Source organism: Budorcas taxicolor, chromosome 14 (assembly GCF_023091745.1).
Source record: "Budorcas taxicolor isolate Tak-1 chromosome 14, Takin1.1, whole genome shotgun sequence".
Lineage (NCBI taxonomy): Eukaryota > Metazoa > Chordata > Mammalia > Artiodactyla > Bovidae > Budorcas > Budorcas taxicolor.
The window spans coordinates 36774830-36784280 of NC_068923.1; the positions used below are offsets into that span (position 1 = coordinate 36774830).

A 9451-nucleotide genomic window follows, 5' to 3' on the forward strand; every position below is an offset into this window, starting at 1 on the left:
GAAGTGTTAAGAGGCGGGCCGCGGCGCGGGGGGCGCGGCGGGGCGGGGGCGGAGGCGGGGTCGCGAGCGACGCCCCGCCCACTCCTCCTGTCTCGTCCCTCCTCCCTCAGACTGGGGGCGGGGCGAGGCTCGCCCGCCCCCGCCGCGCAGGGCCGCGCTCGGCTGTCAGTCAGGCGGCGGGGCGCGCTCATTGGGTCGGCGGCCGCCGCGGAGCGGGGGCAGCACGTTGGGATGCGCGCTACTTAAGGCCCAGCTGCGTGAGCCATTGACGTGTTTGGAGCTGGAGACAGCCTGGGCGCTGGGGGAGCGGCCGCCCGAGGTGAGTGGTTTCCCCGCCCCCCCCCCCCCCCCCCAATTCTCCCCCCTCGCCTTGCCCTCCGCCGCGGCTGCAGGGCTGCGGGAAGAGACTGGCGCGCCCGGGCCGCCGCGGGACCCGCAGTCGCGTCTCCAGCGTGAAGCCGCCTCCACCAGGCCTCGCCTAAGCGCGGGCCTCTTGCCGTTGCTCTTCCTCGTGGCAACGCGGGTCTCCTCGGGCCGGGGGCGAGGGAGGTGCCCCCTGCCTGGGCACCCCCAGCCCTTTCTTCACCCTTACTTCTCAGCCTTTGGAGGGTGATCGCCCTCCCACCCCCCCGCCCGCGCCCCCAGTTCCCTGCGTTTTTTTCACCCCCTGCCTTCTTGGGTGCCGTCGAAAGTGAGAGCAAGGTGTGTTCACCTGCGCCCACCGCTCACGAGGTTGGACGGGCAGCTGTCGGGAGGCCGCGGGCCTAGGGCTCGCCTCGATCTGGGATCTCCTCTCGCCTTCCCCGCCCCCTCCGCAAGGCCACCCCGACTTCCTGATCCGCCGCCTGCTCCCAGACATATGTTGGAGGCTCGAATGCCTCGCGGGACGCGTTGCGGGTTCCCGACGGCTGCTCCTGCGGTGGGGAGGCCCGCAGCCCTGCCTGGGCTCGGACAGCCTGGGAGCGCGGGCGGTGTTGGCGGCACGGGGCCTTGGACAGGTCAGGAGCGTTCCCTTCCCTTGCAAAGCTGCTCCGAGTGGGGACGTGGAATCACTGGATGGAAAGTCAAGAAATACTTTTTAAAGCAGTTTGCCCTTTGCAAAGAGTTGAACGCTCTTCCTCAAACGTGCTGTGCTTTTTTGCGCCCCCTCCCTCAAATCGTTGGTTTCTCTCCGACTGTCCTCTGCGGACAGAGCTTAGGCACGTTTGTTTGTTACCTTCAGAGAGCAAGTAGACACGCCCTCCTTAGCGGAACACCCGCTTTCAGCCCCGATCCTCACTGTGAACTGACATTTCCTCTTCATTTACAGTTATTACATGTGGATTCGTGCAGAGCAGGTGACAGCCGGAAATCCAAACTTAGATTGACTGGTATTTAGAACCCGGAAGGGAAAGGAAAGGAACGGTGAATAAACTCCTACAGCAAACCTGATTCGGTATATATGATGTTACCTAGGTGGTATGGTTTTTAAAGAATTTCTAACCGACGATGGTGATAAAAAGTAGAACGCTTTCACGGAAGGGGGGCAACCTGAGTTCAGCCTGTGTCTGATCATTGTTGAGATTACATTCAAGGAGTGTGAACAGTGGAGCAGAGCTCTGTGCTCAGAACACAGGACACATGTAGACAAGAAAGCCGTGAGTTCACTTTGTGCCCTCACCTGTCTTAGGAAGAAGTCAAGCCTGCGAAGGAATTCTGTGCGGGAGAGGAAGAAGCTTCTAGGTACAGTTGAACAGCATCTTGAATTTTCTTCCTGCCAAGAGATTTTTGTTTGCTAGGTGTACTTATGTATTGGTCAATGAAGATCATAAAATAGAAGGATTACTTACTGAAAGGACCCGGAATGGTTAGACTTTTTTCCATCCTTCTTTGCAAAGGTTATCCCCTTTAGCTTGGACATACTGATCTTTCTTGTAAAAGAGAAAGGGAACTAGTTGACTCATGATCCTAGAATACCTCCACTTTTTAGGAGCTCACGGGGGTTTGATTGTTTTTCCTGAATGTACTTTATTTCTTTTAACATGGCTCATATTTTTTGATGGTCCCGTCTTGGGGAAGGAAAGTAGAAACCATTTTGTACAAAAGTTCAGAGCTCTGTCTAGTTATACTGATGCAGTTTTTTATTCACTGGTGTTTTGGGTAGGTCATCCTACATTATTTGCTGTCTTCTTTGATCTTGAGGTAAAAGACAGTTAAGCTAGAGCAGGATTCAGGAGTAAGTTCCATAAAGTTAGTGCAGAGCATTTAAAAATATCTGTGGCTGGCTCATTGATAATATGCCAATATGTTGAAATAAAGAATTGCGTTTAAATTGCGTTTAAAAGTAGTTGAGTTTTTTAAAAAAATTCTTTGAGTTCATTTCTATGATGTGTCTTTGAAGATAACAGGCATACCAATTTCAGTTAGATTCATTAGAGAGGGCATTTGTCCTGGGATATAGATGACGTACTTGTTATAAGAGTATATGATTTGACTTGGAATCCCTAATTGGCTCTTAGAGAACTGTGATCATCTTTAATTGATAAAGGCTCCTTCAGGCTGTATGCCTATAGGGCTTTAGCCGGAAGATGAATGTGCTGCAGTGGTGTTCCCTCACTTCCTTTATCCCAGGAGGTATCAGTTAAATAGAAGATGCCTTTGGGAAGTTAAATTTCAGATTTCTTTTTTTTTAACTTTTCAAAATGTCCACTGAGCAATACCTTTGGTGTGTGTGGTTTTTTTTTTTTTTTTTGTTGGTACGTTGGCCAACACAGGACAGGCCACAGAGTAGACATTCAGGTACTTTAGTTGACAAACACTTTTGCTAAAGTTGGGTTATACTAAATTATTCCACCCTTATTTTGTGTGCTAGTCAGTGTATAATAAGGAAGTAATCATTAGAGTGCATGCTGTATTTTTGTTTTGTTAATACATTTAATTGCTTAGTCTATAGATATTGTTGTCTTTTAGTCCCTGAAAGTCAGTCTGACTCTGCGACCTCATAGACTGTAGCCTGCCAGGCTCCTCTGTCCACGGCAAGAATGCTGGAGTGGGTTGTCAGTACCACCTCCAGGGGATCTTCCCAACCCAGGGATAGAACTCTTGTCTCCTGCATTGGCAGGTGGGTCACCACTGAGCCACCTTTAGAAATAGGAATAAACTAAAACTGAATTTTAGCAGAACTATCTTTTTCTCTGAACATTGTAGTCAGATTTCAGTAGAGGCACTTAAACAGTTTAGACAGGCGTTTGTGCTGAGGCATGAGTCAGTGTAGAGGAGAATCACATCCAAGTCTTCATTCTGAAAATACAGAGAGCGCGTGAGTTCCTCACTAGAAAATCTTTATGCCAAAGTTAACTTTTCAGATACTGTACTTGCGGAGTTGATGAGGCTTAACTGACTTGTGTGTCATCCCCTGTGTAACCCTTCCCAACCTCTGCCTGCAGGGAGAAGACACTTAGGATGCCCATGGTGACCCGGAGGCTGAGGGATCCTGACATAAACCCTTGCTTGTCGGTAAGCTGGTTGGCTTTGAATTGTCACAAGTATTAAGTCGGAAAAATAAGCATCTTCTGATTTTGTGGACGTCAGTTTTCTTCAATTATTGAATAAAGTTATTCCTGTACAAGAAATATTCATGGCCTGCGTATCCTTATTTCACAAGAGTATTTTTAGATATTCATCATTTAGCTGACAAAGACTCATCTCTTTTAAGTTTCCCTAATTTGTAGAGCATACAAGCTTTTAGTTGTCACTCTTAACACTAGACAAGCATGTGCAACACTGAGGACATTCTTGAGTCCAAACATGCAAAGTTGGAAAGTAGGTACTTTTAAATGGTTACTGGAATTTGTTTTGATAGCAATGATTTCATCATGTCCCTGAGACCACCTCGCTGAGAGTGAAGGGCTGATAACTGAGTTAGAGTTATTTAAAGCCTGAAGGTTTTCACGAGGGTATCATGTAAACAAAACGTTTTGTTGTTATAATAAGCTTTTATTGGCATTTATTTGGTACAATTAGCAGTTCTTGTGGCATTGTCATCCTTGAATAAGGCAGCCATCGGACTGGTGCTATGAAAATTGTATTTCCTGACTCATGAATTTTCCAAATGTACGCATTTGTTAAATATTTGGCGTGGAGTATTGGCTTTATTCTACTTGAAATCTGTTTTCAGCAGCTGTCCTAAGTTGCTTTAGATAAACCATGTTTCTCAGATCTGTGAAGCAAATTACTTGCCCTTAATTTAAAGTTTTCCTTTAGATGACTTCTCAGAATCATGCCTTTCACTTTGAAGTTTGTTATCCAATCTACTTCCAGTTCAGACAGCTAAACTTTAATTCCCAAATGGCAGCTACCCTCCTTTGAACTTGTAGCCCTGTGTGGCTCACTTCAGTTTTGACGTGATATTAATGATACCTATTAAAATTACTGACATAATAGTGTATTTACTTGTATAATGGAGTGAATGATAGCCAAACAGACGTTGAGATGAATGTCATTAATTTACCTTGTTGTAGACCAGTCATTAGCTATTTACTTAGGGTCTTGAAACCACCTTAACATCAAACGTTCAAGTCCGGGTGAGAACTTGGAGGAGTGGAGAGGTGCCCCCTGAGTCAGGAGATGGGGTTTGGCTTCTGCTGTGCAGCAGTGACTTTTTTTTTTCTTTTGGCCCTGCTGTGCAGTCTTAGTTCCCCAACCAGGGATTAAATCCAGGCCCCTGGGAGTGAAAGTGTTGAGCCCTAACCCTGGACCCGCAGAAAAGCTCCCTGCAGTCATGACTGAGCACATCCAAGTGGAACCTTGCCTCAGCCGCCTTGATAAAATGGTTACTGACTGATCTCATTCAGTGCTTCAACTCAAATTCCTGTGAATCAGATACAGAGAATACTGACCCCAACTATGAAGAGGAAGGTGTTGGCCTTGAGCATAACGGATGCTGGGATGGTTGGAAAGCTAATTCCCTTTTGAAACTATCTCCAGTTATCTGCTTGGGGAGGTGCAGCTTCAGAAGTGTGTGTATCTGTTTTTTAGATGCCACTCTGCCTCCTAAATGCTGCCTGTCTTACATGTTTAAGGAATCGGACGCATCTACCAGATGCATGGCTGAAAACAACTATGACAAGGAGAGCTGTTCCTCTCACTTCTTGAAGTACAAGAACTGCCGGAAGTTCTGGGTAAGCTTGGCTCGGTCGCCTGTGTCAGAACTCATCTGTTATGCATGAGTCTGAAGCCTGAGGTTTGTCAGAACCCACCACCCTTCCTTAGTGATGGCTGTGGGAAGCCCTCCTTTCTGACCACAACCCCTGTGTGCCCTCAGGACCCTCGGGCACTCTCATTGGGTGCCTCACCCCCTCCCACATGTGACAGTTCAGCTCCAGCTGAGGTGGGTCTTCCTACGTGGATCAGTGTCTTGCCGTTGTGTTAGTTTCCTAGAGGTGGATGGAATGGCGGGCTTGCCCTGTCACCACATGTATCTGGCTTCTTTTTCTGCCGCCTCTTCCCTACTGCTGCCCATGGTCCCCACTTTCTCATATATATTGTAATTTCTGCTTCTTTGAGCACTGGCTCCAATGGCTTCCTTTCCCTCTGCTCACTCACTTGTGGTCATTTGTTGGCTCTTTTGGGCAGTTGTTCCTGAACTCTTGGTGGGCTGTGCTCCTGGGCTGGTAGTTGAACACTGTATTCCCATCCTAGTAACAGGGGACATATTATTCCTGTGGGAATAATGGGGCTTCCCTGGAGGCACAGTAGTATAGAGAACCTACCTGCAATGCAGGAGATGCAGGTTTGATCCCTGGGTCAGGAACATCCCCTGGAGAAGGAAAGGACATCCCACTCCAATATTCTTGCCTAGGAAATCCCATGGACAGAGGAGCCTGGAGGGCTACAGCCCATGGGGTTGCAAAGCAGTCAGACAGGACTTGGCAACTAAACTACCACCACCACCAAGGGAATAATCACTTCTGTTTAATGGATAATAATCTCAAAACATTATCTAGAGCCCTAGAATTTATTTATTTTTTAACCTGCCCTTTTATGTTTCCTTTTAGAAGATGCAATACCCGATTATTGGCAGTTCATTGGCATTTAGTATATGACTGATTCAGGTTTCTTCTCTCTTGTACATACTTGCAGAACTCTGTCATGATCCAGAGAAGACAAAACGGAGTGAAGCCGCCCATGCCCACGGCAGCAGAGAGAGACGAGATCTTAGGAGCATTGGGGAAGATGCCCTATTGAGTGTTTGCATTAAAATTATTTATTTAACTTAGGAACAGATAAATATTTTTAATAAGTGGTTACTGCGTCTTCATAAGACTTTTCAGGCCTTACCCAGATAGATCGCGGATTCCTTGGGGGAAGCCCCGTGTCCTCCTCCATTTCTGCTCTCAGTGCCGCGATGAGAGCGGGCCACCCCCAGCTCTGCCACGTCCTCGACTTCACAAGACTTGCTGAAGGCAAGGGGGCCTTAGGAACGGCTCAGTGGAGAGTTGAGCTTTTCTGCTGGGTCTCGAGAGAAAGAAGTAAGATGTGAACAAGGGAGGGCTTAAGGGGGTGAAAGGGAGGCAGTGTCTCCAAGGAAGGGAAGTGATGTGCGTGACAGCACGACAGGAGGGCAGGCTGGAGCCATGTGTGGAGAGCAGTGTGTGGACTGTCCCCCTGGAGGGGAGGTGGGTACTGAGTGGTAGGGAGAAGACTGGACAGCAAGTCCAGGGTGGATACCCGATGGGCCTCAGTCCCAGGCACATTACTGAGGTCTCTGCCCTGATGACCTCACTTGTGTACCTTGATTTAAAAAGCCTTGGGGAGGCACAGGTGTCTTTAAATGACATACAGAGAACTGGTTTTCTTTATGTTTCCTTAAGGATGGGCTTAGTCAAGGGATTGTGAGACTGAAGTCTGTGGTTACTGAACAGCCTTCTAAAGAAAAGATGGTGCTTTCAGAGGTGGGGTTTCACCTGCAGGATGAGATGGGACAGGGAGGGGCTGGGGTTCGTCAGGTGATCGCAACACAGAATGAGGCTGGAGCTGAGCTTCATTTTATGATATAAAAGCGAGAATATTCAGTATCATGACTGGGGTGGGGTTGTAAAGCAGATCTCAATTCCGCCTTTTAAAATCCAGGGTCTTTCTCATTTACAGGATTGCTTTGTAAAAGACATTATTTGATCAAATTTCATGTGTACAGAAAGTGAAAACAGATAGTTTGTGTCCCTTCTCTTCGTCTGGTTCTGGTGCAGGAGTGTTACGACAGCTGCTGACACAAACTGTCCAGCTCGTTGGTCCTAGTCCAAAATCCAGGTCAGAGGTTTTTAAACTATGGAACCTTTATTTTCAAATGTGATTCTATTTGAATAAAAGGTAGAATTGTTTCAGAAATTCTTTGATTTGTATTGATTGCTGTAAAAATGATGGATTTAGATAGGAGCTGACAAGGAATGAATACTTACTGTGTAAGAAACAGTTCAGTACTTCTAGGCTTATTTAAAAGTGGAATTTTAATGTCACCTTTTAAAATGTACATACCAATATCCACATTTATTTGTCCTGGCCTAGCTCTTTTTATTTTTAAATAGCAGGTTTATCAATGTGCATTTTGTATACCATGTAAATCATTTGTTTAAAGTGTACAAAGCAATGGTTTTTATTAGCAGTATATTGACAAAATTATCATCCATCCACACAATTGACTTTAGGAGCCATCACCCCAGAAAGAAAGCCTGTACCTGTAGCACTCTTGATCTGCTCCTGACACACACCACCCTTCATCCCCACTTCACATCCCCAACACTCAGGCACCTACTCACCTACTTTCTGTCTCTAGAATTGCGTGCTCTGGACATTTCCGTAAATGGAGTCACGCACCTTGTGATCTTCGGTGACTGGTTTCTTTCACTTACCCTCATGTTCTCAAGGTTCAGTCCCGTTGCTTGTATCAGTGCTTCATTCCTTTTGTTGCTGACAAAGCTTCCATTGTGTGAATACACCACATTTTATTTATACATTCATCAGTTGACAGGTATTTGGGTTGTTTGTGTTGTTGGCTATTTTATGAGGTGTGTTGCTTCTTAAAACTTGTGTGTACAAGTTTTTGCATAGACAGTGTGTTTTTGGGTATATGCCCAGCAGTTGAACTGGTGTGACCATACTGGGTCATATGGTAAGTACATTTAGTCTTTTGAGGAACCAACATGTTTTCCAGAGTAGCAGCACCACTTCACAGTATTTGAGAGTTCCAATTTGTTCACACGCTCATTAACATTTATTGTAATACCTGCCTTTGATGACAGTCATCCTAGAGGGCCTGAGCTGCTATCTCATTGTGGTTTTGATTTGCATTTCCCTGATGGCTGATGATGATGAGCATCTTTTCACATGCATATTGGCCACTTAGAGATCTTTGAAGAAATATTTGCTCAGATCCTTTGCCTATTTTTAAATTCGGTTGTGTATCTTTATCACTGCCAGAGTCCTTTACACACACTAGGTACACATCCCTGATAAAATACATGGTTTGTAAATTTTATCTCCCATTCTGAGTATGTTGTGTTTGCACTTCATGGTGTCTTTTGAAACAGAAGCTTTTCATTTTGAAGTAGTCCAATTTGTGGTGGTGGTTGTAGCTTTTGGTGTCATGTCTACAAAAAAGTCCAAAGGTTAACATCTGTGTTTCGTCTGAGAGCTGCATATTTGTAGTTATCCAGAAGCTCTTGAAGGATGGAAGCAATGTCATCCACTATAATGGGACGTAGCGATGTCAACTACTCCAAGAAGCAGCTCTGTCCATAACACCTCCCTAGGAAGCTTGTAGTATATAATAAATGATCAACAGCTGTGTATGTGTTTGGGGAGAGCAGGAGAGCAGGCTTTTAAAACTGAACACATTGGAAAATGTGGCTGATTCACATGATGTGAACAGGTATACAGTGTAGATAAATCTGACCAGAAGCAGCCAATGTTAGGGGGTTTCAAGGTCTCGCTTGCAAGTACAGGCACATCCGGTGCTTCTCAGGTGACTCAGTGGCACAGGTTCGATCCCTGGGTCAGGAAGATCCCCTGGAGAAGGAAATGGCAACCCACTCCAGTATTCTTGCCTGGGAAATCCCAGGACAGAGGAGCCTGGCAGGGCTACAGTCTGGGGGGTCGCAAAAGAGTTGGACACAACGACTAAACAGCAGGTGTAGCTGTTTGTTTATTTGGTTTGCAAAAAAGGAACGTGGCAGTGTGTAAGTGGAGGCGCTTGGCCTTTTCCACTGAGCAGTGTAGTTTGGAATAGTTCTGCACAGCCGGTTATAGGCCCACTGTAGGTCTTTCCTTGTGAGATACTAGGCTATGGACCCATTTCCCACAGATGGATTCCTTCCCTCTTGGAAATAATGTCAGCTGTGGTGCTTTGCTTGTTCTGTCTTTATCTATGTGCTGCATTTCTAAGAGTGAAATTTCTAGGCTGAAGGTTTCAGTAGTT

The 9451-nt window shown here is 46.2% G+C and overlaps 1 protein-coding gene across 3 annotated transcripts; it reads left to right on the forward strand.

The window, feature by feature from the left end:
* The first annotated feature begins 259 nt into the window (after positions 1 to 259).
* Positions 260 to 6969, forward strand: CHCHD7 (coiled-coil-helix-coiled-coil-helix domain containing 7). Of its 3 annotated transcripts, XM_052651800.1 has the most exons (6): positions 280 to 319; positions 1310 to 1435; positions 1670 to 1722; positions 3426 to 3495; positions 5061 to 5159; positions 6121 to 6968. In XM_052651800.1, the coding sequence occupies exons 4-6, from the start codon at positions 3442 to 3444 to the stop codon at positions 6223 to 6225; spliced, it is 258 nt and encodes an 85-aa protein (XP_052507760.1). In that variant the 5' UTR covers positions 280 to 319; positions 1310 to 1435; positions 1670 to 1722; positions 3426 to 3441; the 3' UTR covers positions 6226 to 6968. The 3 variants fall into 3 exon arrangements, with proteins under 3 accessions (XP_052507762.1, XP_052507761.1, XP_052507760.1); XM_052651801.1 differs by lacking the exon at positions 1310 to 1435 and having other exon boundaries at positions 275 to 319; XM_052651802.1 differs by lacking the exons at positions 1310 to 1435; positions 1670 to 1722 and having other exon boundaries at positions 260 to 319; positions 6121 to 6969.
* Positions 6970 to 9451: the final 2482 nt, after the last annotated feature.